A 27,925-nucleotide genomic window follows, 5' to 3' on the forward strand; every position below is an offset into this window, starting at 1 on the left:
TCAATACCTATTTTTGGTCTTCTCCAACAACAAGACCCAAAAGACAACTCTTTCTGCAAATGGATATTCAGGAGAGATGATACTCAGATTTAGGTTATGCCACTCCTGGCACCTAAAACGAGTCTTTCATATAGGTACTCTGTTGGAGGCTATATGTATTGTGTTGGAAACCCATTTTATGTTTAGGTTCCGCAATGGGTCTTCTGTTTGAGACAGCTTAAGAGGGTTAAGCAGTCTTGACAAAGTGCACTGTAGGTCTAATAATGTATTTTACTTTTTAGAATGTAACTAAAACCCTTGCTTGGCACGAAGGTCACGTGAATATCAGAGTTCTCGGTTCGTTCTCCAATTGCACTCATGTTCTATATCAAAATATCTTTTATTTTTTACTCAAAAAATATATTTTGTTTGTTTACTTTTATGTACTTCATCCGTCCACAAAAGAATACAACTATGATATCTATTAAAGTAGTCTAGGTTTGACCAAATTTACAGTGAATAATATTCACATTTATATCTGTAAATTAATTTATTATGAAAGTTTTTGAAAATCTAATGATATTTTTTACCGATTTAGTTAAACTTAAAAGCATTTAGTTTGTTGAAATAAGAGAATTGTATTTTTTTTTTACGGACGGAGTATCCATTATGGACGACTTTAATAACGTGACAAATAGCATATGTATTAGATGTGTTTCATAGGAAGCACTAATTGTTATCTAATAAAAATTAGCTAAAATTAATCCTATTCCATCTAATAGGGGCCAATAGATATGCTAATTTTTTAGTCAAAGTTCTCAAGTAGTTATTAGTCAACTAGCTGACTAACCTTAATTAATTTGAAGCGCCCTAGCAGATCCAAATAGAACCATAAACATGACTTCATAGAGTCTTAGTGGACCCACCACAAGCTCCAATATAAATGGCTGCATGTGGTTTAATATCCGTCGGCAGATTTAGTGTATACAACTTTTTTAATAAACAACATAATTAGCAATACCAATCTGTATAAATAGGCTGTTTGGATCATGCCCTCCGAGGAGGACCGCGCCCAGACAACTATGGTAATGTTCATAGGACGCTAAGGCCAGATATTTATCAGGAAAGAGAGGAAAAGTGTTTCATTAGGATAAAACTCAGTTGTCACAGTTACTCAGCCTGTTCGTTTGTTGGTTTCAGTCAGCCCAAATCAGTCAACCAACAGTGTTTTTCTCTTACAATAAACCAGTACTAGTTAGCTTAAACCAGCCCAGAAACCAACCAACGAACAGGCCTGACTGCATCGAGAGCAACGAGTTTCAATATCTGGCACCCGTGTGGATCCCCAGCGTCACGCGCGTCTTCTCCTTTCCAGCGTCGCGCGCGCGTCTTCTCCTTTGCGGCGTGACGGTTTTCGGTCACGTACGTATCTGATTTGCATCTGGAGTAGTACGTAACGGGACAGGAGCTTAGCAGCGTAGAAATGGGAACATGACCCACGTTCCCGTGTTCCATGTTATGCCCCGTTCGTTGGTTTGAATCTTGGCTGAAACTGATTAAAAAACACTGTTCTGACTGAATTGTTATGAGAAAAAAACACCATACCAACTAAAAAAACAAGTCGAATATAGGATAAACCAAACGGAGCCTCTGTTTTCTAAGTTCCGGGAACGTCTGCGTTCCAAAAAAAACGCGAACGTTCTCATTCCTACATTATAAAATGATATCTCAAATTTCCGTTCATGTTTTCGTTCTGGGACGGAAACGGGAACATGGCTGCTAAGGACACGAGCAGTACTTGACGGGACGGCTCGGCTTGCATGCATGAAATTTTCTCCCATGCGTCGCGTACATGAATGAACCCGATGCATGTACGAATGAACTTGATACTTGTAGCTTGCGTGTAGTGTGAACGATGACTGTAGTCTGAAAGTTTTCTTCACATGTGAAGCCTTACTTTGGCTTTCTCTGGAAAATTCTCCGTATTCTTTCTATATTTTCCATCGAAGATTTTGTATATCTTAAATTATAGGTAATCATTTTAATGTATGCATATACACTAATGAATATTGGATTGATTATTTTTTATTTTACAATGTTTATTTGTCAGCATACAGTATATTGTAGTTATCAAAGTGACTAGGTTTAGTTTAGATATATTTTTCAAATGGCTACATAGTTTATATGGCACATAGAATCAAGACATCAGGAACATATTAACTGCTGCAGTTTGTCTTGCAAACGGTGAAACGAAACCCTCCACTGAGAGAGCCAGTTTCATTTCTCAATCCAAGTCTTGCAAACAGTGAAATGAAACCCTCCCCTAGTGCGTAGTCGACGCTGCCGTAGGCCCCCGCCTCCACCACCGCCGGCCCCCTCCTTTCCTCCTTCGGCAACTCGCCGGAGGCCGAAAGAAGTGATGATCCACCTCTCTAATAAGTTTTTTGAGTAGATCGAGTTATGTTGGAGTTAGTGTCTCTCTATGCCAAGTTACTTGGTATTGGGGATTTGTCTTCTCTTCCTCCTTTCCGGCGATGGCGAAGAGATAAGATGAATTTGGTTTCTCTTCGGCGACTTTGATGAAGACGAGGGGACAACTACTGTGTTAGCAACTTCCTTCGCATGGCGACATGAAGATTTTAGGTTTTCGGATGGCGACATCAAGGCGGAGATGATGTTGTCGTCATGGAATAATTTTCACTGGTCTCTTCTTCGTTTTGTTGTGGTTAGATCTGACCACGATGAAGGACTAGTGAGAATAAGTATGTCCCTCAAGCCGATTAATGGTTCTGAGTTGGGAAGATTCATATTGGTTTTCCTTATTCTTCGGTGACAGAAGAAAGAAGAAAGACACGAGAAAGAAGAAGTTTATGCTCAATTCCGCCTATACGAGTATTGATCATCGTTCGTTGAGCATATGTTCTCAGGCCTTTTGCTGAATGCTTGTCAGTGCGGTCATCCATATGAATCGTTGTACAGGTTTGGGATTTAGATTTGGAGCTATACGAGACGTGGGTACAATGTAGATGAAAAACGGTTTCTAGATATACGTATTATGGCCCCGTTGGCGTGCCCTTAAACCCAGCTTGATCCGCTTATTTTTTCATCCAGAACCGTATTTTTCTCTCACAAATTTATCCAGTATTTCTCCAAACCATCCAGATTCCTCCAGAATTTAGACAAACGAACATGCCCATATATTTCAAAGTACCTGTAACGTGACGATGTACTCAGCTATAATTTAACATAATTTTTCTTTCATCTTACAAAATCTAGGAATAGCACAAGTTCACTTTTAGCCTCATCTTAAACGTACAATAAGCTATTCGGCTAATGGTTTTTGTGGCTGATAAGTCGATTGATGCTGTTTTGTTATAAGAGAAAAATATTATACCATGACTGATAAGTTTCAGCGAACCGGCTGTTTGTTGGGCTGCTGCTACCGCCGCTTTTACTAATATAGTAATTTTGTGAGAGTAGAAAAAACGGCTGCCATTTCCCTCTCATAGATTTATTGTAGCAAAAGCGATTGTAGGCTGTCGGCTGTGGTCGCAGCCGAACAGGAATCACCCGATCCTGAGATTCCCACGCTTGAACTTGAAAATGGGGTGTGCAAGTTGCCACTCGTGGACTCGATCCGCTCGCGTCTGAAACCGAGACTGTTCGCGTTTGCGACCTCAAAAATATCCTGCTGTGCATTTGTTTAGAGATCCGGTACTTCTATTTCGCCCAATTTCAAGGCTATGTTCATTTGAGCTTATAAGTCCAAATTAACTATAAACTAATTTTTTTTTATATAATAAATTAGTTCTATAAATCAGTCGCGATAGTAATAAGTCCGGTTGATAAAAGCCTACAATACTGTACAATTATGCAAACACCCTGTCAGGCTGTCTGTCACTGTTCCTGTTTTGTGATCCTCCCTCTCCTCTCGTCTCCCTCCCACTGGTCCTGCACTCCACTCCTCCCTGTTCTGTTCTCCACTCTCCTCTCCCCGCCCTCGTCTCATCTCTCTCCCCTTCCGCTCCTTCTATCTATCGTACGTACTCTACTCACTAGTCACTACACTCTCACTCTCTCTGAGCAGTCACTTTTGTACTGTCAATGCTTCTTGTGTGCATTTCTTGTTGATTTGGACTGTGATTGGCCTCTAATGATCGCCACCAACCACCCAGCCACCCAGGCCAGCCACACATCTCACCACCGGGCACCACCCTCCGTCCCTCCACCTCCACGCCAAAATCCATGCTTGCTTGCATCAGAGCTAAATTAACCACGCTTCGCTCGTCGCTCCTCACGCCCCCAAAATAATCCAGTCTCAGCCCCCACATTGCCCGCAAATCCAACCTTTTTGGGCCCAATCAATCCCCAAATCCACCTTTTTCGTCACTCCATCCTGTCCTAAATCCCCTCCCTCCCCGCAAAGTCATACCTTTCCCACTGCCTGCGCCCGCCCCCTGCAGAAATCCAGAGATTCTTGGCCACTTTGGTTGTTCCCCGCATGAATCCGGCTTCGCGCGCCCAATTCTCTGCAAAACCCCAGTTCTTAGAGGTTGTTTTCTTGGGAAATTTCTTCATTCTTTGGTAGCGCCCAATTCTGCTGGGGGTTCTTGGGTGGGAGATCCATCATTCCGTTTCGGCTTGAGCAGCCGGGGGAGCTGAGCTGAGCAGCGCGGCGCCCATGTCGGACTCTGAGCTGTCCCAGGGCACGCTGGTGTTCGGCCTCCACCTCTGGGAGCTCGTCGGCATCGGTGTCGGTGCCGCATTCGTGCTCCTCCTAGTGCTCCTCTCCCTGCTCTGCCTCCTCGCCTCCCGCCGCCGCCGCCGCCGCCGCGCCGCTCCCGTCCTCCAACTCCCCGTCGTCGTGCCCAATGCCCAGCCCAAGCACCCCGCCGCCAAGCCCCCCAAGGACATCCAGGAGGTGCCCTCCCCCGGCGCCGCGGCCCCCGCCGCCGCCCCGGCCAAGGCGCCGCTCGCCCAGGTTCTGCAGGCGCCGCCGCCGGACTCCATCCAGATCGAGACGGGGAAGGAGCACCGCATCACGTTCCCGGAGCAGCCGCCGCCCCCGCACCACCAGCGGAGCGGGGGGGCCTCGTCTCGGTGCGCCAGCGGGGAGAGCCGTGGCGGTGGCGGGGAACCGGGGGTCCCGGAGGTCTCGCACCTGGGGTGGGGCCACTGGTACACGCTCAAGGAGCTCGAGGACGCCACGTGCATGTTCGCCGACGAGAAGGTGATCGGCGAGGGCGGCTACGGCATAGTGTACCACGGCGTGCTCGAGGGCGGAGTGCAGGTCGCCGTCAAAAACTTGCTCAACAACAGGTACTGATGCTACCTGTGGATTGAAGCATAGCCGTATTTATAAGCTTGTGTGTTCAATTGGCTATCGTCTTTCTTTTGCAAAATGTTGATTATAGTCTAAGCAAGATGTATACGAATTGTCAATGGAGATGTGACAATTCAGATGGTGACACTCTGTGCAAGAACTTGATACTAGAAAATATCCAACTGAGTTTTGTTTTGTAGGGTTCATGCTTAGTAGTGTACTCAGCCATATATATAATATAGATGATGAAATGTGTGTTTGAATTAGTGGTTTTTGTGCTGCTGAATTTGATAAACTTTGATGCTATATGTTCTATCAGGGGGCAGGCAGAACGGGAATTCACGGTTGAGGTGGAAGCTATCGGTCGGGTGCGACACAAGAACCTTGTGCGGTTGTTAGGATATTGCGCTGAAGGCAACCAAAGGTACCTTCTTGTATGGACAATAGCTTTAGCTTATATATCGTGAAATTGTAGAACCAAGGAGTTTGTAGTTTTATCATAAATTTCATTGTATATGGTTCTTTTCCAGGATGCTTGTGTATGAATATGTTAATAATGGAAACTTGGAGCAATGGCTCCATGGTGATGTTGGTCCTGTGAGCCCTCTTACATGGGATATAAGAATGAAGATTATTCTGGGAACAGCAAAAGGGTATGCACTTTTTGACTTTTACTGTGGTCCATATTTCTTTTGGCTGTCACTGTCTGCTTACATTATTTTACCTAATTGTGCAGTTTAATGTATTTGCATGAGGGGCTTGAGCCAAAGGTGGTTCACCGTGATGTCAAGTCGAGCAATATTCTTCTTGACAAGCATTGGAATGCAAAGCTTTCTGATTTTGGGCTAGCGAAACTTTTGGGTTCAGAGAGGAGTTATGTCACAACCAGGGTCATGGGGACATTTGGGTTAGACATCAACACTGCTTATAAGATTAGGATCACGCAAGATAAGCAAGAATGTGGTGGCTTATTTTTTTATTTTATCGCTTGCAGGTATGTTGCACCAGAGTATGCGGGCACTGGCATGTTGAATGAAACTAGCGATGTCTATAGTTTTGGAATTCTTATCATGGAAATAATATCTGGCCGTGTACCTGTTGATTACAACAGGCCGCCAGGGGAGGTTAGTAATGGTGGTACCTCCTTGCATTCGCTGAATAATGAACTTGAGAAGTGCATATATGAACTTTGTGGAGCAATCTTTTCAGATTAATCTTGTTGAGTGGCTGAAGACAATGGTCAGCAACAGAAACTCTGAAGGGGTTTTGGATCCAAAGATGACTGAGAAGCCTACTTCTAGGACATTGAAGAAGGCTTTGCTAGTGGCTCTGCGGTGCGTAGATCCTGAAGCTCGCAAGAGGCCGAAGATTGGGCATGTCATTCACATGCTTGAAGTTGATGATTTTCCGTACAGAGATGTAAGTTAAGATGGCACATGCATATTTTTGAGTACCCATTGTTTTAGTATGTTTGAAGGGCGGGCTTGGTGCAAGCGGTAGAGTCTTACCGCCTGTGACCGGAAGGTCCCGGGTTTGAGTCGCGGTCTTCTCGCATTGCACAGGTGAGGGTAAGGCTTGCCACTGACACCCTTCCCCGGACCCCGCACAGAGCGGGAGCTCTCTGCACTGGGTACGCCTTTTATTGTTTTAGTATGTTAATATCCTATTGATTTTGTTGCCTATAAATCTTATTGTCCACCAATTCTGAAGCAAGGTCACCATGATGAACACTTTGTTTGCACTCATTGTTTACATTTGGATTTGCTGGGTAACACCTTTATTTACTTGTTATAGTCAAGTATCCGTACAGGTTACTTTACGATATGCACTGAATTGTTTGCACTTGTTATCACAATTCCATGACTCTCATGGGGCAACTCGCTAGAGGACTGTGCTCTCATTAATCCTTTGTAGGTTAATTGGGGGGTTGCCCTCCATTCTTCATTTTTTTAATTTGTTCTCACAGCATATGAGTTTAGATTCAATCTGGTATGCCTGGTCGTTTTTGCTGTAAGTTATGTGTGCCTTCGCCTTCAAAGCCTGCAAGAGATGCGCCAACTTGTTCTTTCTTCAAATAATTTCAACGATCATGAAAAGAGTAATATAGTAATATTTTCCAAATTGCACAGACTTAGATTGCTAACATTGTGCTGCCCTTCCCAGGAGCGTCGGGGTGGAAAAGCTCCAACTCAAGCAAGATCGGTGGAAACACCTGCAAGTGAACCTGGTGATAGCAGCGGAAACAACACCCCAAAGGATGCACCGACGGGAGAACCTTTCAAGTGGAGAAATCAGGAAGACTAGCCATCAGGAAAACGGTGATTGCTATGAGTCTGCCTGATAAAGAAACTGGATATCGTGTAGGGACAGAGAAAAGATCATCTGCAGTCTCATCGGTTGGTTGGTTGGTTGGTCAGGCATGCAAACTCTGCAAGCACCTGTGTCGATCGTCGTGACAGTATCTGTACATTGTTGGATCAATATGTTAGCCATAGCGATTTTTTCCGTTGGTTTTCTTGGGGCTGTATTTATGCGAGGGATGATTTTGTATGATAAAGGCGTGCGTGTGTTGTACTCCTGAGGCGAAAAAGATTGAGCATTGCTATAGCTGAAAACCGTTCCAGTAGGATTGGCCGATGACCTCCAAAGTCCAAACCTTGCTGCCTATTTGAGCCATCTGCCTGGTATATAGCCCTCAATTTCTGATGTCATACTCATACCATATGTTGCTTTATTATACAGTCATAGCAATGTGACTGCTCAGCTGTTCAGGCTGGATACTTTCAAGTACAGTGCAGCTTGTGCCATGCATGGGATGCTGTTGGGGTGCGTCTCCTGCACTCCTGCTTGTGAGGGCCTGATTGTAGTAAGGCTTGCAGCTGCCGTTGTTTGGCACAAAAATAAGAGGATTGCGCCTGCACAGTCAGGTATTCACACGTAGTGATGGCCGATGAAGGCAGGCAGCCATGACGGACAGATGGATGTGTTAGTTTGATCTCCAGCCAATTGGGCCCTTGAATCCGCGCTATGATTGGATGCGCCCAACCGCTCCATGATTGGTGGGCTCCCGTTATACAGCACTATAAAATGAAGATGGGGGCGAGGCACACGGTACGAGGTTCCCCTGAGCCGCCAGACGCTCCACCTCCATCCCAACTCTAACCCGATCTAAGGAAAGGGTGCTGCCAGCGGCGGGAAACGCCACCACCGGACCGCGGCACCTCGTGTCGCCGTCGGTCGCCGTCACTGCATCACACCTCCAACATCCTCGCTGGTGCCACTGCAACTGCTACACCGACGCGAGGGGGCTCGGACATGATTCACTCTAGGTAACGATGACCTAGGCGAGGTACATCACCTAGTTTCCTATCTAAGTTATGTATTTACCCATTGATCTGCACCTATAGGTTTAGAAATACCTAACAATGGTACCAGAGCTAGGCCATCTAGTGTGTAGATCGAATGTTGGGGTAGAAAAGAAGAACGATTTTAGAAAGAAGTTGGACAAATCGAAAGAATGCAAATCGGGTTTAACCCTAACCCTAACCCTAATCAGGTGAAGAAAAAGAAAGAGGAAAGGGGTCTCGGTTTTGAGATGAACTCAAACCCTAACCCTAACCCGCGTAGAGTAGGCGGGGAAGATGAACAGTGGGTCCGGCCAAACCCGAACCCTAAGACCTAACCCTAGCAGAAGAAGGACGGAGCGGTGAGGGTACCTACCGAGGCTCATTCGCCGTAGACACCACTGTCGTAGCGCGGGAAGCAGACCACACCGTCGTATCCGCCAGCGTGAGCGAAGAAGATCCGAGCTGTCGGCCAGGAGGTCACGCTACCGCGCGGCCTACGCCTCGGGCTTCGGGGTCAAGGCACAACCGCAAGGCCGCTCGACGGCGGCACACTCAGCCTAGGACGAGTGTGCGCGCCGGCGAGGGGCCCCACAGCCGTGCCGCCACCTTCCTTTTCTCCGGCCGCCACGGGCTGCCATCGCGTCATGGTCGGTTTTGACTACGGCGCTAAGAGAAGGGGAAAGGGAAGAGAAAGGAAGAGGAGGAAGGGGAGCCGGACTTGCTCCGGTGGCTGCCTTCCTCACCGACGACGACGGCCACCATGGCCGCCGCCGCTGACGCCTATGCGGCGCGAGAGAGATGAAAATGAGTTAGGGTTTCGGGGGTCGGCCGCTGCGTCGTGTTTTTGAGCCGCCGAGAACGCCGCGTGACCGTTGATCTCAGATGAACAGCTCAGAGAGAACGGGCTGACTTTCGGCCCAGACGGGAGCGTGCAGCGGGTGGTTTTGCCGGCCTAGGCCCAGGTTGCGGCCTGGGAGGCACAGCGTGCGCGCAAGCAGAGCAGGCCGGGCCGGTTTTTGCTGCTGGGCCGAGCGCACAGTAAAGAATTAAATCAGTTTTTTTGTTTTTCTTTTTCCAGTAAATGTTTATTTTCTAGAAAATGATTAATGGCTCAAGAAAATTAGCAAAAGAATTTTTCCTGTGGGTAAAAATTCACAAATTATGTTTAAGTTTCTGCTGCAAAGTTTAAAGTTTATTATCTTCTAATTACATTCAAACCAACGGAAGAATTTAATTTGAAGAGTAGTTATATTTAGTAAATTATGATTATGCCGATCCTCTAATTAAATTGGAACCAACGGAAAAAATTTAATTAGAGGAGTAGTCCGTTTTTGTTTATGTAAGATTATGGTATTGTCATTTTCTGACCAACGTTGATGATGACAATATTATAACGAATTTAAGTTTGAAGTTTAAATCTCTGATAAATTTTACACAACGTGGTGAATTTTTCAGAGAGTAGATAAGAATCAAGAAATGCTCCTAAACTAAAAGAATGTATTTCATTATTAAGTTTCCGCTGCAATGATGTTGATTATCTTCTAATTAAATTTGAACCAATGGGAGAATTTAATTTTGAAGAGTAGTTATCAAGTTAATTTATGAGTTTTAATGCATCAATTCTATTTTCTGCCCAACGGTGATGTATAATTGATGCAGAAGCATATTGTATGTTTTATTTTTAACCGACAAGATCACTCGGCTGCATCCCAACAGGCTACAATGCTGGGGTATGTGAATGAAAAGGCTTAAGTCAAGCCAGTTTAGGGCAGTTTTTGTTAGTTTACTAATTTTCTGATTAAATTGGAACCAACGATAAAATTTAATTAGAAAATGAAGTATAAGTGAATGTTTTAGTCGTCATGACTAAGTTTTTGTATAGATGTATCCCGCATGGGGAGAAGTTTAGGCATAGTAATTATGCTAGTCCATCCAGATTGGAGGAAGAAGTTTTGTGATGACTCATACGTTTTTGTATCCCGCATAGCGAGAGAAGTTTGGGTAGCTGTTGGGCTATCCTAGTATTGACCATGGCAGAATAGAAATGCATCGTCATGGTCAATACTTACCAAAGGATAAGAAAAAGATGCAAGCGTGACTTGTAAAAAAACTGCTAATGAAAGACATCGTTGAGTTCTTAAAGTGGATTAAGGAAAATGTACTCCTAAATGGATCAAGAAATAACCTTATTTACATGACACAATCATGTGAATGAAGTAAGTTATAAGTGTCTCCTCGTTTATAGGCTTTCTGAATAGTTATCGAAATTATGGCAATAAAGTTCAAGCCATATTTCGAGGGGAAGAATATTAATATCAATTAAGAAAAATACTCTTCATTAAGAGTGAGATAAAGATCAGTTAAGAAAGATACTCTTCATTAAGAGTGAAATAGACCGTTGAAGGAGTACAACAGTTACAACAATAATACCCTTAAGTAGAGAAAGAACTAAATTTCTGGACCTTTTAAAGTTCCGACAGGAAGATAGCGTAGTCAGCCTCAAAGATGTTAAGGTGGTGCTTAAAGCGCCATATGAGGTTTTAAAAGTTTAAACCCAAAAGAAGGCATTTAAAGATATACCCATTTTTTAGAAAAGATAGAAAGATCTGGGGGAGCATGGTATGTAGAGGTATGTAGAGACCTAAGACTTGAGGAGAAGAGGAACCGTGTGTCCTCTCCAGTGACTCAGAAGCAACTAGTTTCTCAATATCTATTGATGTTGTATGACTAATACAACACCTGTTATTAGCTCTTTCAAGAAGATGAATAATGTTAACAAGGATCTTGTGAGGAGCCTGTAGAATCAATTGCCTCTTGGCAATGAAGAGCAACAACAGTCCCATTTGAAAGTACCAGTAGCTGAGGCCTCCAGAAGGTCTCAAAGAATTAGTAAATCGGTTTTTTTGATGACAATGAAGTCTATGTTAGGAAAGAAATTCAAATGAAGGGTGATCCCACCTCACTTGAAGAAGCCATGAGAAGCATTTACTCGTTTAAATGGCAAGAAGCTATGAAAGTTAAAATGAATTCGATGAATACCAATGATGTTTAAAACTTAGAAGTAATTCCTAATGGAGCCAAAACAGTAGGCTGTTAATGGGTCTACAAGACAAAATGTGACTCTAAAGGGAATATAGAAAGATATAAAGCACGACTTGTAGCAATATGCTTTACGCAAAGAGAATAAAAAGATTACAATGAGAGTTTTCTCTCCAGTCTTATGTAAGGATTCTTTTAGAATCATAATGGTGTTAATGACACATTATGATTTAGAGTTACATCAAATGGATGTAAAGACGACATTCCTCAACGGGGATTTATATGAAAACGATTACATGGCACAATCCAAAAGGTTTTGTCGTGGAAGAAAAAAACATATAGGATGCCGTCTGTAGAAATCCATTTATGGGTTAAATGTATGTCTCTAGACATTAGTATTGAAGTTGATGAAAACAATAAGAAAGTTTGGGTTTTAAAGAAAATGAGAAGGACGATAGCGTTTATGCGAGGATCAAAAATGAAAAATTTATTTTCCACATCCTGTGAATAGATGACATTCTACTTCTTAGTAATGATGTTAATCTGTCATTAGAGAAGAAGAAGTTATGTCATCAAGTTTCAATGTGAATGATCTTGGTGAAGTGTCATTGGTTCTAGGGATCAAAATTCACCGAGATAGAAAAAAATGAGATATTAGGACTATCGTAAATGCATACTTAGAAAAGATTCTAAAGAAGTAAAGTATACATGTGAGTAAATCTACGCCTGCTCTTATAGTCAAGGGTAATAAATAAGGGAACTTTCAGTGTTCCAGGAACCGATACGAGATCGATTGAATGAACCTGGTTCCATATGCTTCAGCTGTTGGAAGATTGATGAGTGTATAAGTACAAGTAAGAACTTACCCTGACGTATTTTACGTATTCGGGATATTTTAGCAAAAGTCCAGTCCAGATATAGATCACTAGAATGGAGTTGAGAATGTCTTGCAATTTTTACAAAGTATTATATGACTCATGCTGAGTAAGAAAGAACAAGTACTCTCAAATAGTTGTGGGTACAAATGTTATGTTTTGGCGAGATGTGTAGTGAAATTCATAGTAGTTGCTAACACTCACAGTTGAAGTATTATTGTGGAAAAGCTCCAAAGAAACAGTTGTGGTGTCATCAATGATGCATACCATAGTATAGCTTGTCATGAGGCTTAAGGAACATGCAAAAGAGGTTAAAGGAATATGTACCCAGATTTAACAATTGTAGACAACAACAATAATCATTTAAAGTAAGTTAACTTCTAAGACAATAAGTCAAGTGTGCTGCCAAACACATTGACACTAAGGTATATGATGTAAATGAGAAAATCCAGAATCATTTTGAAAGTATTGAGCACATAAGTACCGAGTAAGTACTTGCGGATCCGCTTACCAAAGGCTAACCACCCAGTGTGTTTAGAGAACACACAGTCGATATGGGTTTATGAAAAAGCCTATGATTTCTGGATACTAAGGACCTAGTTGAGTATCTATTTCAAAACAGAGATGCGCGTTGTAGCTGTTTAATCTAATGGTAATAGACCATGACGATAAGGCATGCTCTATGCACTAATTTGTGATGGAATGAGAACGAGATAAAGTAAGTAAGTTAAATTTAAGAAATAAGGTTGAGATCAAGTGGGAGAATGTTAGTTTAATCTCCACCAACGGCCAATTAGGCCCTTGATCCGCGTCCTGATCGGGGACGCCCAACCGCTCCATAGTTGGTGGGGCCCCGTCGCACAGCGCCATAAAAGGGAGGTGGGGCCGGGGCACACGATACGAGGTTCCCCTTGAGCCGCCAGACGCCCCACCTCCATCCCAACTCTAACCCGATCTAAGGAAAGGGTGCTGCCAGCGGCGTGAAGCGCTACCACCGGACCGCGGCACCTCGCGTCGCCGTTGGTCGCCGTCACTGCACCGCGCCTCCAACATCCTCGCCGGCGCCACTGCAACTACTACACCAACGCGATGGGGCTCGGACATGATTCACTCTAGGTAACGATGATCTAGAACAAGGTACATCACCTAATTTTCTATCTAAGTTATGCATTTATCCATTAATCTGCACCTAGAGGTTTAGAAATACCTAACAGGATGGAGGCTGATGATGATCCTCCAGAGTCCAGACTGAAGGTGTAAAACGACTTGGAGATGGGCGACGGGCGATGGCCAAATTCGGCTGCAGCCTGCAGGTCCTGTGAGATGAGACGACGACAGGCAAGGAGCTGGCCCCGACGACGATGAGTGAAATATCAGCTTCGACGGCCCCGATGGAATCGCTGTCCAAACACCACGCGGCTAAGGGCACGTTCGCGAGGAATCGCTGTCCAGATGCTTTTCGATTACGGATGAACATTTTCCGTGCGTCATACGCTGCAGTCCCCGTACAGCCCGTGGAGCCTGACGGGACGATGACCACCGCCGACAGGTTCCTGTCGGTGGCCACTCCGTATAGGGATGACGGATCCATTTAGTTTTCCACTCCTTTTTCCTTTGCGTTTGGGTCTGGCTAAACGACCCGAGTACATGACACTAAACATATATACCAGCTATTAATAATTAACTAGCTAATAGTTCATAGCTAATATTAGTCGTTATTAGTTAGTTTAGGTCTTGTTTATTCCCCCTAAAATTGAGTTCCTATCACATCGGATGTTTGGACTCATGTATGGAGTATTAAATATAGACTAAAAATAACTAATTGCACAAATTATGACTAATTTGCAAGACGGATTTTTTAAGCCTAATTAGTCCATGAATTGACAACGTGTTGCTAATAAATTTGTTTCGCGGATTCCTGAGAACTTTTATAATTTGTTTTATTATTGGTATCCGAACACTCCCAAGAGATACCCCTATGTGACACTCCTACACTTTAACCCCTAGATTTAAACACCACCTTAATTCAACTAGTGAAATAGTTGTTAGTTAAGTATTCAGCTTACAATTTTTTTATACAAGTATTTAGCTAATAATTAGCTAAACTATTGACTAGACTTTTGGATCCAAAGAGTTACTATTAGATTTTATGAATCCAAACAGAACCATAGTATACGGTTTGTTGAGAAGTTAAGGGCATGTCTGGATCACCTAAATTAGTTGTTAGATTTATTCTCTTTTGTTAGCAGGACGTGCTGCCATTTAGTGGACAATATGGCTCAAGGAATGAAGCCGATTTTGTATCTAGGACAGAACACGCCCTACGCATGGCCACCATGCTCCATTCGTGCCACCACTCGTCGCCTCGAATGAAAGCTAGTTTAGTTTTGGCTAATTGATGAAACCTAAGTACTAACCTATGTCATGAGTGATGAATTGAGGTAGGTTGGTACATCCAAGTGATGGAGCAAGTGAAAGTTCCATGGAGATGAAGATGGACATGAAATGATGGTGATCAAGCTCCAACTTGAAAAAGAAGAAAGAGAAAAACAAAAATCAAAGGTTGATCAAGGCAAATGTATCAAATATGTTTTTGTTTTGGTGATCAAGACACTATTAAGAGTGTGATCACATGTAGGATAGATAGCCGTACTATAAAGAGGGAAAATCTTTAGCTAAGCGGTTATCGAGTGCCACTAGGAGACATGATTCATGCATATGCATTTAGGGACCTAGTGCGCTAACAATTAACCCTTGAAAAATACTTTGAAAAATGCTAACATACGTGCACACAAGTTCTACACTTTGTGTTAACAACTTGGAAGCAAGGGTGAAGAGTTTGAGGAGATAGAAAAAGAAAAGGAGTTGCTGGTCTAGGATCGAACCCTAGCTTGGCCAGGACCGAACCCTGGCCAGCCTGAGTCCGGTCAGTCCTGTGCTTAGCCGAGGGCGCGTGGAGGGCGTCGGACCCAGGCGCGTGGTAGGACCGGACTGTGGCATAACCACCCGAAATAACATGTTTTTAGAGGTGCTCGTCTACCACTAGACACTAAGCACCTTGAAAGTGAGCTACATCGGATAGTTCAGTCAAGCACACCTCAAGGGAGAACTCGAAATAATCCACGTTTTACATCCAGAATCCAATAATGAGTACAAGATTACAATACTTAGTCCATTTCATACAACAAGAGTTCATAGAAATTATTTATTACAATACCAAAGTTTAGAATGCGACAATTAAACAACGGAATGAAAATAAACATCTAGTGGAAACGATATAAGGACCCGTCTGTGCCCACAAGAAGAATCCTCCTCACAAGAGCTACTCCCTAAGCTGCACCTGTAACATGAGTAAAATAAACCCTGAGTACACAATTTACTAGCAAGACTTACCCGACTAGTGAGAATAGTTTTCCGACTCTCAAGGATATGATAAGCAATATAGGTTTGTTGTTTTCTTTTTGTTTGCGGAAAGCATTACTAAAAGTTCATCCTAATAGTCAAGTTTTATTAGCAGTCATGATTACTTCATTAGCTAACCATTCTAGGTAAGCACCTGTTCTACTTTCAAGCAAGGGTTAAGCAATCAGAACCATTTCATCATCTTTCATGTTCCGGTTCTTACTACGGTGCTAGACCCTAGCCAAGTCGTACCGTCTTACAAAAACGGCGATTCATGAACCAATGTATCCTAGCTAGGTACCCCAAAACACATGCTACGTTTATACCCCAGGCACAAGCAAGACCAACCCATTCCACTCCTATCATGGGGTCCAGGTCCCCGTCCAAACTTGGACTCCAATCCTCCACACTTGAGACCTAGTCTTAATATAGTGCTTAGACCTACACCTTTTTCCGCCTCCAATCAGTCGGTCCAGAAAAGAGCCGGAACCCACGACAAGAGCGTAACAAGCCTTCTCGCTCCCATAAGCAAGTATGTGCTCAGGATAATAAGTCTGTGGCCTAACTACCGTCCACAACAATGGTCGGTCCTTAATCAACACGATAGGGAAAACAATGTAACCAAGTTAAACCCCGTTGGCCGTGGGACACAACCTGTTACACCCACCAATACCCATACCATATCCCTGCCCTGTCTCCATTTTTTTCATCATTTTATTATGAGAGTAATAATAATGATCACCTATTGTGAGTAACGACAGGTTACTCATGCTACCGAAAACTTAAGCATAGCAGCTACTCGAACCTATACTAGTAGGACTTATAGGACAGATATATCTATGAATATGGTTTCCATAAAATTTCTATAACGTAAATGCACATCACACACACACACACACACACACACACACACACACACACACACACATATATATATATATATATATATATATATATATATATATATTCAATGATTATTTAAAATAAGGGTTATGCACCGGGGCTTGCCTTGGGTAGGTGGGGTGTTAGCTCAGTCAGTCAACGGCGGCTCTAGGACCTCCTCCTACACAAGAATCTCCTCCTCGTACTCCTTGATCACCTCCTCGAACTCGTGATCTCCGATGGTCACAATCTCCGCCAACTCGTTCTCTACATGCATGCGATGATGATGCAACACTTAGTATTTTGGCAACAGCAACTCTTAAAATAAAAATACACATGCTAAGCTACCAAGCTAGCTCTACATGCATGCGATGATGGCATGCGCAAGGTGGAGAGGGAGGTAAGACGAAGCTAGTGGTGCAGGCGAATTGGCTCGGGAGGGACGGTAGGAAAGCTGCCCTCGACCATGGCCGAGCGCGCCTTAGTGGCACGGCGGCGGGAAAAAACTACAAATTGGAGCTTGGCCGTGCCCGCTTTAGGGCTGGGTGGGGTCGAGGGTCAGGTGGCTTAATGGAGAAGTTAGGGACGTGATGAATCGGGCGAGGTGACTCAACCATGCCAAATTAATCGAGCGGGGTTGGCCGATCGCGGTGGCAGAGAGAGAGGAGCAAGCGGCCGGTCGGACCCGAGGCAGCGTCTGCGCACCCGCTATGTGACAACGTGGCTAGACCATGTGCGTGCGCGCGGATGTAGGTGGGGGCATGGCATACGTGGCCGCAGCGCCATTAAGGCGAAGCAACGACGCAAGGCAGCCAGGACCGCCCACGTGCGCGCGGAGACAAGACGAGCAGCAGCGCAGCACAGCGTCGTAGTGGCGTCGGTAGCGATAACGCAATGCAAGGCAGCAGTGTAGACGCGACGATGAGGTGATGGCGCCGACAGTGGCTCCATCGTGGCGTGGGGCGGGGCAGGCAACAGCGACGGGGCAGGCGGCGGCCGGGCCACAGCCAAGCCAGAGGCAGCCACGACTGGCCACGCGTGGTAGTGTGCGCATGCGTGACCTATGCGGTGACGGTGAGCGCCCGAGCTTGGTGACCACATCCACCAGGCGAGCCAGCCCGAGAACATGCCGTGCATGAATTTTAAAGCGTCGATAGCAACTAAACGGTTGATGTTGACACTAAACCGCGTTGACTTTGCTAAAGAGGGTCTATTAGGCTACCAATCCGAGCTAAAACACAACACCACCTCTTAACTCAATTTCACAAAAATAAATCCCCAAACATGGCATTGTCTAGCTGTCAATAAATTTAAAGAATCTTCTAAGTCTTGGGCTGAATTCGATTTCAAGTTCCATTTCTAAGCTACTAGCAATGTTATTTTTTCTACAGCAAAAGTTGCATTGTCATCTATAAAGCTCGTACTTCAAACTTTATTTAAGTATCACACACATATTCTATAGTATTTTTGCTTAATAAAAATTGGTTTTCAATCCTACTTGATATACATGAGCTATTGAATCAATTTTCATTTAACATTTTTATTGATCATTTTAGGTTATAAGAAATTTATTTACACATTCTATCATAGCATTATCACATAAACATGATGCTCATGACATATTTTAGTAGTTAGTTTAGGGCGTAACACCGAGGGTGTTACACGGACCCTGCCCGTTGGGTCTGGTTAGGCGATGACGTCGACATTGAAGTGTGAAAATGTGATGTGGCACGACAAGGAGGGCCAGACCTAGGTTCTGAGTCTGGTGTTGAGTGTCGGACTCAGTCCGAGGGTCAAAAACCCTCTCTGCATGAAATTTGACGTGGGTGGACTCAGGTGATCGGTGGGTCCGGTCACTCTGCCTGGTGGGTCCAGTCATCAGCTAGCTGCGAGCACGTGTGTGAGGAGTTGTGAGGATCGGACCCTCCTCTAGGTCTGGTCATGCGACGTCGAACTGGGTTCGGTCGTAGTTTAACGCTCATGAACTCTCTAGATAGAACCAGACCCAAGGAGGCCGCGGGTCCGGTCTCACTTACTGTGGGTCCGGTCATCTCTTTGACTAAGCGCTGACCGTTATAGCCGTTGAGATCCAGTGGCTAAGATTTTAAACAGGGACACGTGGCATCAATCTAAGGATCGGACCTTGAGGACCAGACCCTGCTCAGAGTCCGGTCGGCCCCCGACTGAGCAGCGACTCTATTTTCTTAGGGCGCCTATTTAAGCGTGTTGGCCGGCTTGAGGCTCACTCTCTTGGTACTTTGATATACTTGGCATCCTTGTGAGCCCAAGCAAACACCTTCCACTCATCTCCATCATTGATTCATCATCATAGTGAGATTAGGAGTGATTCCTAGTGCATTTGCTTGAGTGATTGCATCTAGTGGCACTTGGAGATCATTGGCTGTGGATTTCTTGTTACTCTTGGTGTTTGCTGATATCTAGATGGCTTGGAGTAGCAGAGGAGTATTGGCATGAGTTGGTGATTATTTGTGGCCATCTCCTGATGATTTATGAGGGGTCTTGTACCTTCTCCGGCGAAGACCTAAAAGGTAACTCTAGTAAATCACTCTTGTCATTGAGTTACCTCATTTGTGGATAGGTTCTTGCGGCGCCAAGTGTTGGCTAGTTGTGTGATACCTATTAGCCGCTGAACCACCAAGTGTTGATCAACACAACGGGGACTAGCGTGCTGGTAAGCACGTGAACCTCGGGAGAAAAATTGATTGTCTCTTATGCATTGGATTTCTCCCGGTGATTGACTTGGCATTCATTGATTGGTTCTGAAAGGATCAAGATGCCCAAGAGGGAGGTGAATTAGGCTAATTCTAAATTTTCTTGCAATAATTAAATCCCACGGTTAGCCCAATTAACCCCTTATGCCTAGAAAAATATTTCTATTACTCTAACGCACAACGGACTTGCAACCTATGTTCCAAACTTACTCTAGCATGGCAATTCTATGAATGTAAAGATAAGTATTGAATTGCTCAAAGTAAATGCTCAAAGTAAATAGAGAGAGGGAAACGCGAAAATGTTTTGCCGAGGTATCGGAGAGTCACCACTCCCCACTAGTCCTCGTTGGAGCACCCACGCAAGGGTGTAGCTCCCCCTTGATCCGCGCAAGGATCAAGTGCTCTCTATGGGTTGATTTTTCGACACTCCGTCGTGGTGAGTCACCCAAAACCGCTCACAACTTGAGTTGGGTCACCCACAAGCTCCGCCGAGTGATCACCAAGCTCCCAATCACCATCAAGCTGTCTAGGTGATGGCGATCACCAAGAGTAACAAGCACGAACTCTCACTTGACCATACGAAGCCTAATGAGAACGGTGGATGCACACTTTGCTACTCTTGATTCACTAATGAGGCTACTCTCTTGGATTCACGAATCTCAATCACCTCACTAGGACCTTGCTCTTCTTGGCACTCACAAACGTGTTTCTCAACTATTGGAATGAGCAAAAGTGACTCCACACACGAGTAGAGCTTCTATTTATAAGGCAGCCTGAAAAACGAACCGTTATGAGCTTCTACGGGGTGACCGGATGCTTCGGTCAAGTTGATCAGACGCTCCGGTCAGTTCAACCCATAAACTAGTGATAAAGTGTTGACCAGACGCTGGTAGGGTCCGATCACCACTGACCAGACACGTCCGGTCGTATTAAACCCTCACTGGAACCTTACTGTACTCTACCGGACGCTGAACCCCCAGGGTCCGGTCAGTACTGACCAAATGCATCCGGTCGCAGATTCCCTTCTCTAGAACCTTACTAGAGTCGACCGGACGCTGCCTCTCAGCGTTCGGTCACTTGACCACTCTAGCGTTCAGTCGCACCGAACGCAATCTCTTGATCAAATGAACTGATCGAACCCTGTGGCCAGCGTCCGGTCAGCATTTGACCCTCCATTCACTTTCAACTCTCTAACATATGTGAATGAAGTTTGCTCCATAGGATCATAGGGCTGTTGTGGAGCTACCTAGTGTTAGTTTTAACAAGTGTGCACCACACCTAACTCACTAGACTCACCTAGGTCAAGCTACCCGTCCATACCCCCCTTAATAGTACGGCCAAAGGAAAAACAAAGTCCTAAACTACTCTAAGTGTCTCTCCAACTCCAATCGACACTTAGAACTAGTTATCCTTAACCTTGTCGTCCATCCTTTGAAAACCGAAACGATTTCCATCGTAGGGGCATGACATCCTTGATTGCCCAATTGATCTCCATTACCATAACCTAACTTAATTGCCTCTGCAAAACACACGTTAGTCATAGTAATCTTGTATTATCATTAATCACCGAAACCCAACAAGGGGCCTAGATGCTTTCAGGTTCATCTCCCTCTACACGGCGGTTTAATCACCCTACTAACTCTTGCACTTACTTTCTAGTGTGGCTAAGCTCTTAGTGTAATTAGTTTTGAGAGCTAGCCTATCTTGTATAGTTTGGTTAGTGAGGATCTTTAGTCTAGTCTTTGAGAGATCACTAACTTGGCTTGTAGTGACATAGCTTTGTGTGAACCTAGAGATTATAAAGAACTAGAATTGTTGGTGTAGGTGGCTTACAACCATTGTAGAGCTAGAGCAAAATTACAATTCGCCATTTAGCTTACTAACAAATTGCTCTAGTGAATTTGTAGAGTTTTTTATATGCTATTCACCCTATCTAGCCGTTTAGGACCTTTCATCAAGTTCGCCCAACTATGGAGATCGAGCCGACGCCCTCTCTCCCTCTCATATTTGCTCGCCCTTGCTCCTCTCCCTCTCGTTCTGCTCGAGAGCACAGGCACCGAGTGCCATGGTTGCCTGCCTAGCTTCCATGGCCGCCGCTAGCTCCCATGCCTCCACGCGCCCTCCTCCATGCAGCCTCTGTCCAAACCGACCACTCCACTGACTTCCTCACCCCCACCGTAGCTCGCACACCTCTTCGCCGACCACAACCGCCCCACTAAACTCCACGCGCGCTGCCATCGAGCTCTGCGTCACCAGCATCTACGCATTATCGCTGAGCTCTACGCGCGCTGCTGTAGTCGAGCCACATGTTGTCGACGAGCTCTACGCCATTGAGATCCGCTCCGCTGATGAGCTGCGCACTAGCGACCTCTATGGCATCGAGCTTCATGCCGGCATCAAGCTCCGCGTCGATGAGCCTCGATTCACCCAAGCGGCAAGAAGATGTTGCGCTGAAAAGCGCATGTTGCAAACGTATGTTTCAAGTGTTTCATATTATGTTGCAAGTTTCACGTGGATGTTATAAAAGTAGACTGGGATATTGTATATGTTATAATGGCTATACAAGTATTTTGCAAGCGTCTGTTCCAAATGTTTTAATCGTTTTAAACATATGTTCCACGTGTGTTTATCTGGGTGTTGCATATGTTTCACACTTATGTTGTAAGTGTTTCAACCGAATGTTGCATATGTTTCACATATATGTTGTAAGTGTTTTATCTAGATGTTGCATATGTTTTGTAATGGCTAAACACGTGTTTTCCCGTGTTTCAGACGTATGTTGCAAGTGTTTCAACTGATTTCGGATGTATGCTATAGATGTTTCCTCTAGATATTGCAAAACTAGATTTGGTGTTTGCACATGTTGCAGTGAGACCCATCTGCAGCAGCCACCTGCTGTAGTTGCTGAGCCCGTCTACATGCGCGTGGGTGTGGAGGGCAGGCGCGGGAAACCATGTCGCAGATCGAGATAGAGCGGCGTGGGACACAGAGCGGGCATAGGGCCCACATGAAGCAGGCACAACAGCATGTTTACACGAAGGAGGCATGGGCGTCCGGACGTCCGGATGCTAGCCTTTCGGTTTCAACTTTACAACTTGTCTTGTTTTCTGCAAATATCTATTTTCAGGAAAATAAAATATATCTATAGTAAAAAAAGAAAAATATAGTTTTCTTTATTAGTGGAAGAAAAATATAGTTGACCGTTAGTAGCAGGCCGAGGCGGAAACAAAATCCGTGCCTAGTGCATAAAGGAACGGCCTATAGAGATGAAAACAGTACGGAAATATTCCGTATCGAACCGCATCGTTTTCATCGTTTTCTAAATTTAATCTGATCGAATTCGTATTTTCGGATAAATTCGAATTCGGTTCGAAATTCGGAACACCAAATTCGAAATCAGAATGAAAATGGTTTAGACATTTTTTCGACTGTTTTCTACTTTTCTACTTTTAATTTAGAATATCCCGAATTCAAAATTCGGTTTCGAAAATCGGTTTGAACCAAATTTGGCCCACTAGAAGTCTAGACTTAGAAAAATTGTATCTTTTTTCATACGATCTTGGATAAAGATGATTTTATATGAAAATTGTAGCTCTTGACGAGATCTACAACTTTCTAGTTTTCATTTTTTTCATTTGAGGTCTTTAAGATGCTCAAAAAAATTAAACAAAATCTCAGCGGTATGTTAAATCGCGTACAAGCGCTTGTTGCCTTAGAAAAATCATATCTTCATGGTGTCGAATGGAGATTCCTTTTAAGAAAGTTATAGGACTTGTTAATTATTATTCACTTCTTAAATGTTATGCACTTGTTTCTACGGGTCAATATTCCGTATTGATTTTTTTTATACCGACCGTGTTCGACATAATTCCATTCGAATTAGTTCATTTTCGAAATTCTCGATATTCCATAAGCTCATATTTGTTTTCGTGTCGAGCTTTACCGCTTTCGCTTTCGTTTTCGTTTTCGTATTCACATGTAAAATTAGAAAACGGATGAGAGGTTTTCGGACAGTTTTCATCCCTAAATATGTATGTACCCCGGGTAGTAGTAGGCCAAGATGTTGCTAAAAAAATACTGGGCCAAGAAGCCCAGATGCAGAAGGCCCCGCCTCCATTTTGACGTTTATGCCCCTCACTTGCTCTGCAGTCTGCTCATCGAACCAAACCCTACACCGCGGCGGCAGCTATATAAAAGCCATCTCCCGACCCGTGCGCTAGGGTTCTTCGTTCCTCCCACTCGCCGCCACCGCCGCCTCCCCAGCGCCAGGCGCTCCAGCACCCGGAGCTCGCCCTCCCGCCGCCCACCATGGTAAGATAGCACGCGCGAGGTTTAATCCGCTGGTGCTCTTCGGCTTCCGTCTGTTCTGTTGCTGGTATTAATATCGTGTCTGTTTTCTTCACCCGCAGATCATCCCCAAGAAGAACCGCAATGAGATATGCAAGTACCTCTTCAAGGGTACGTGATTCTTGGTCCACTGAACTCGCAGTAGGGTAGGTTGCGTTGATTGGTTGTTTCGTTTTCTGGGAGCTGGCAGATCTTCAAATTGTTCTTTATTAATATAGGAGAGTACTGTGTATTATTTTGAGCTCTCCTTTTTGTGTCAGTTTTAGCATCCCACAAACTAGCGAGCAGATATATAGGCTTGACACAGCGAGCTTGTGATCTAAGTCTGTCCTCCAGATTTGTTTGCCCCCTAAACTAGGGAATGGACATAGCTTCTGGTTCGTTGTTATATATATATATTCATCACCGATAATTCAAAGCATGGACTGATGTGATCTGCGTTACTTTCATACAATTTCTGTTAATTTGATCTATCTGCTGCTGCAGAGGGCGTGCTGTACGCCAAGAAGGATTACAACCTGGCGAAGCACCCACAGATTGATGTGCCCAACCTCCAGGTGATCAAGCTCATGCAGAGTTTCAAGTCCAAGGAATACGTCAGGGAGACCTTCTCCTGGCAGTACTACTACTGGTATCTCACCAATGACGGCATTGAGCACCTCCGCAACTACCTGAACCTCCCGTCTGAGATCGTGCCTGCCACGCTCAAGAAGTCTGCCAGGCCACCAGGCCGCCCATTCGGCTCTGGCCCTCCTGGTGACCGCCCGCCAAGGTAAAGCCTTAATTCTTGAGGCGCTGTGGCATTCATGTTAATGTGTATACTTAACAAACGTGTCTAGTGATGATTTCACATGTTTGCTTCTCATATCTGGTGATGATTTCAGATGCAAAAGTACAATCAAGTCTGAAATGTCTTTTTGTACACTTTTCATCTTTTGATGATAGGGTTATCTAGTAAATTGCTTTTTTGATGGGTGCTTGTTATGCATTTTCCAATTATGTTTTGTGAGATGCAACACTTCTATTACTGTTGTGTAGTTGGTTGTTGCATGAGTAAATAAAGAGTACATGTTTATTTAAGAATTGCGGTGTTGTTGTACTTATTTATACTGAGTTATAATTGGTTTGATAAAATCTGCTCTAGGATGAGATTTTGTTAATGATATCCTTGTAAAGAAGACAAACTAAATTTATACAGATCATATTTGGGTGCTTTTAACACTGTTTTACTGAGGAGCATATTAAAGCTATCCAGTTAGGTACAAATTGTTTAGTTTTGAATTGCTGTTGCTGTTATTTAATCTTATCTTTGCTTGTAATGTATGTAGGGGCCCAGGTCGTTTTGAAGGCGACAGGCCTAGGTTTGGTGACAGGGATGGGTACCGTGGTGGTCCTCGTGGCGCTCCTGGTGACTTTGGTGGCGACAAGGGTGGAGCTCCTGCTGAGTTCCAGCCGTCTTTCAGGGTAATCATATTCGTCCGTTGATGCCATGTTATTTTATCCCTAGTTTTGAGCATACTGAGTTGAAATTCCACCTGCAGTTGTTCATGTCTTGTGCATATAGATACACATCATGCAGCTTGAAGTGAAATTGGCAATGTGAAACATCAGGGTGCATTCTAAGGGGTGGGCAAGCACTATGTTAGGATTGAAATGAATATGTTAAGTAATTTTTTCTGAAGTCATACTCCTAGATTTGCTGGCAGTTAGGAATCTTGAATGGACTTCGGATGAGACAGCAATCTATCCTGCACCAACTCAATCTTTTATAGTAGTAACCATAACCATTATACTGCTTTAAAAGATGGGAGTTGGTGGTGATTATCTGTTTGCTATCGTGTGAGCCCTTCATTAAAGCTAGACATTTGGCACAAGGCCCTCCTTTAACTGTATTTAGTTGTAAATATTTGAATAAAGCCATCATATCCTGTTAATTTACGAACAGAAAGCAGAGGCACAATTCACAATTGTTGGGCTAGTCTGATCACACTGCAACTGTGCTCCTGTGCCTCCAGAAATGTTCTTGTAGGAGAGGACATACGAGTATTGGGATAAAGTTAATTTGATAGCTTTTCTCCTAGAAGGTTTTACCTGATATATCTTTTAGTTTTAAAAGGGACTAGGTGATATTGAATGGAGATTGGATGTGATGGTGTATTGTGACTGTCATGCACCAACTTGTGTTTTTAAAGTAGTATATATTCGAAGGATACTACATTAAAAGTCCGAGTTAGTGGTTGAAATAACATGTGGGAGTGGAAGAGCTTGGCTGAGCTTTGAAGCAAATACAGCCTGTTTGTGCAGTCTCCTTGTAGGTACATTGTATATTTATGCTACATGCCATATCAGTAAACCTAATGCTTTTGCTCATTTTGCCCAAATGTGTTAACAACCATTTTCTATAATTACAGTATTGCTAGTGTCAATTTGGCTTTTGTATGATTGAAAAATCCATTTTCTATAATTACTGTATTTCATACTTGCTGATATATATTTCTGCAACTACAATATTGCAGAGTTCTGGTGGGAGGCCTGGGTTTGGCCGTGGTGGTGGAAGCGGCTTTGGCGCTGGCCCGACCTCGTCTTCCATGGAGTGAAGTTGCCCTTAGTTTGGACATGATGTTTCCGTTCGCATGAGGCGTTTTAATTTTGAAGGACACTTATTATGTACTAGTAATGTTATCTGGATCGGCCAGTGCTGACATATGCAAAAAAAACAATGGTCTATCATTATACATTGGTTCCAGTATAATAGTCTTTGCAAAACGCTTGGGTTTTCAAGTTAGTACTTTTTCGCTAATATATAAGTAATCGTCCTGCCTTTGGTGGTTGTCTGTCCGATGGGTTGGTGATGCTGCGATGTTGTTTCATTTGTTGTGTCCTCAAGCTGTTTCTGTTTGGAGCCATGAGGAAAATCTAATCTGGCAAGGAACTGTAGCAAATCCAATCTGTCAAGGTACTGTGGTTTGCTAGGTAGTATTTGTCAGTCTTTGGCTGTGGCCGTAGGGCTAAAACAAGCTCAGCCTAATTTCAAATGGCGCCCTATGGCTGCTACGATTTCTGATGGCGCAAAATTCTGCCTAGGCAAGATATGCCATTGCAGGATATAGTTCCAGTGATGCCAATGTTGTTCCAGTGGTATGACCCTTCCTGGGTCGGTCGATTTTGCCTTCTGCGTTACAGGCAAGTATTGCATATATGTTAAAATATATGTCGAGATATCTTTTATCGCCCTGTTTTTCAGCACGAAACGAACAGGGCCTAAATTGCCAGGTGAAACTCGAAGTACTTTCTTTCACACGGGTACGGGGGTTATCAGTAGGAACGCTTTTGGAGCTCAAACTCTGACAATTTTGTATTGCATTCTTGAACTTCTTCGAACACAATTCCATTATTAAGAACGCATTAGGAGCTCACATTCAGACTCAGTTTTGCTGCTGCAACTGTAGTAGCGACAACATGCTAACTTGAACTACATCTATTTACCATGTTTTACGAACTCACGTTAAGAATCTATCCAACTTCATTTGGAATGTATCCAACTTCATTGTTTTACGAACTCACGTAAGAATCTATCCAGCTTCATTTCGAATTTATCCAACTTCATTTCTTGTATAGATACATACAAAAGGAAAAGGCCTAGTATAACGGTTTCTAACTGAGATTCTCTAAGCTAGGAGCTCAATGTGGCACATTGGGCTCTCGTAGGCCCAGTCCATAAAACAAGAATCATGGGAACACTAAATAGTAAATACTACCGATTTAGTCCCGTTGAAGGGTCGAGATGGCGACTAGAGGGGGTGAATAGTTTTTTTTAAAACTTAATCGCGTCGGCTAACCGATACAAGTGCGAAATTAAAACTATCGGTCTAGCCAAGACTATACCCTACTATATATGTTCAGTAGCACCTTGCAAAGATAACAATTATGCAACAAAGGTGCCGGGCTAGTTAGAGCTCTCCTAAACAATTCTAGGAGCAAGGTTACACAAACCTATGC

General features: G+C 43.9%; 2 protein-coding genes across 3 annotated transcripts; both read left to right on the forward strand.

Annotated features, from left to right (window-relative positions):
• The first annotated feature begins 3,967 nt into the window (after positions 1–3,967).
• On the forward strand, positions 3,968–7,942 carry LOC136496677 (probable serine/threonine-protein kinase At1g01540). 2 transcript variants are annotated; one of them, XM_066492413.1, is made up of 7 exons: positions 3,972–5,298; positions 5,622–5,726; positions 5,833–5,955; positions 6,039–6,209; positions 6,297–6,426; positions 6,512–6,721; positions 7,466–7,942. In XM_066492413.1, exons 1-7 carry the CDS (start codon positions 4,661–4,663, stop codon positions 7,604–7,606), a joined length of 1,518 nt encoding a protein of 505 aa, XP_066348510.1. In that variant the 5' UTR covers positions 3,972–4,660; the 3' UTR covers positions 7,607–7,942. The 2 variants fall into 2 exon arrangements, with proteins under 2 accessions (XP_066348509.1, XP_066348510.1); XM_066492412.1 differs by having other exon boundaries at positions 3,968–5,298; positions 6,039–6,426.
• A 15,838-nt stretch (positions 7,943–23,780) lies between these two features.
• On the forward strand, positions 23,781–26,760 carry LOC136496752 (small ribosomal subunit protein eS10z). Its single transcript, XM_066492515.1, has 5 exons — positions 23,781–23,890; positions 23,989–24,037; positions 24,413–24,698; positions 25,255–25,390; positions 26,443–26,760. The coding sequence occupies exons 1-5, from the start codon at positions 23,888–23,890 to the stop codon at positions 26,521–26,523; spliced, it is 555 nt and encodes a 184-aa protein (XP_066348612.1). The 5' UTR covers positions 23,781–23,887; the 3' UTR covers positions 26,524–26,760.
• The last annotated feature ends 1,165 nt before the right edge of the window (positions 26,761–27,925 follow it).

The sequence above is a fragment of the Miscanthus floridulus genome, chromosome 12 (assembly GCF_019320115.1).
Source record: "Miscanthus floridulus cultivar M001 chromosome 12, ASM1932011v1, whole genome shotgun sequence".
In the NCBI taxonomy this organism is placed as follows: Eukaryota; Viridiplantae; Streptophyta; class Magnoliopsida; order Poales; family Poaceae; genus Miscanthus; species Miscanthus floridulus.